Source organism: Phaethon lepturus, unplaced genomic scaffold (genome assembly GCF_000687285.1).
Source record: "Phaethon lepturus isolate BGI_N335 unplaced genomic scaffold, ASM68728v1 scaffold45016, whole genome shotgun sequence".
Classification (NCBI taxonomy): Eukaryota; Metazoa; Chordata; class Aves; order Phaethontiformes; family Phaethontidae; genus Phaethon; species Phaethon lepturus.
In genome coordinates, this window is record NW_010547786.1 from 672 (window position 1) to 1,230 (window position 559).

A 559-nucleotide genomic window follows, 5' to 3' on the forward strand; every position below is an offset into this window, starting at 1 on the left:
CCAAAAAAAATTAGTCAGGGGGAGGGTTAGCAGCACCTAAACCCCATGGGAAAGGGATGGCACCCAAAAAGGTGCGTGGTCCCAAAGCCGATGGTTAAGAGGATCCCAAGCTGACCCCAAATCGGTAATGTTTGCCCCTAAAAAACGCCCCCGACGACGCCGGCCACCTTTAAGACGTAATTCCCCGGCTGCACGTCCGTTATATCGATCCACTGGCAGTCGATGTCGGCGTTGTAGGTGTCGTAGCACCCCGGGCTCAAGCCCTGCGGGGAGACAAAAAGGGGGTTCGGGGTGTGCCGGGGAGGGGGTGAACCCTGAGGGTGTGTGCGTGTGTCCCCCCCGAAGCCACCTGGGTGTGAGCCGTGCAGGCGTAACGCTTCAGGTTGCCGAAATCGCAGGTGGTGTCCTCCAGGCAGAAGCTGGCCTTGTGGCCCTCGGCGACCTTCCTCCCCGTGGTGGCATCCAACAGGTCGTAGTGGCTGAACTCATCCATGCTGTGGTAGTGCCTGGGGACGGGGTGGGGGGACAGAGGTCCAGAAGCACAGAGCCATGAAGGGTG

General features: G+C 60.3%; 1 protein-coding gene across 1 annotated transcript in view; it reads right to left on the reverse strand.

Moving 5' to 3' along the window:
* Nucleotides 1-559, reverse strand: part of LOC104622847 (lysyl oxidase homolog 1-like) — a 1,551-nt gene that overhangs the window by 194 nt on the left and 798 nt on the right. Inside the window, exons 2-3 of the mRNA XM_010289747.1 lie at nucleotides 350-506; nucleotides 168-263 (exon numbers count right to left, since the gene is read on the reverse strand). Of these exons, the coding sequence (XP_010288049.1) occupies nucleotides 168-263; nucleotides 350-506 (253 nt within the window). The remainder of the gene's footprint in view (nucleotides 1-167; nucleotides 264-349; nucleotides 507-559) is intronic.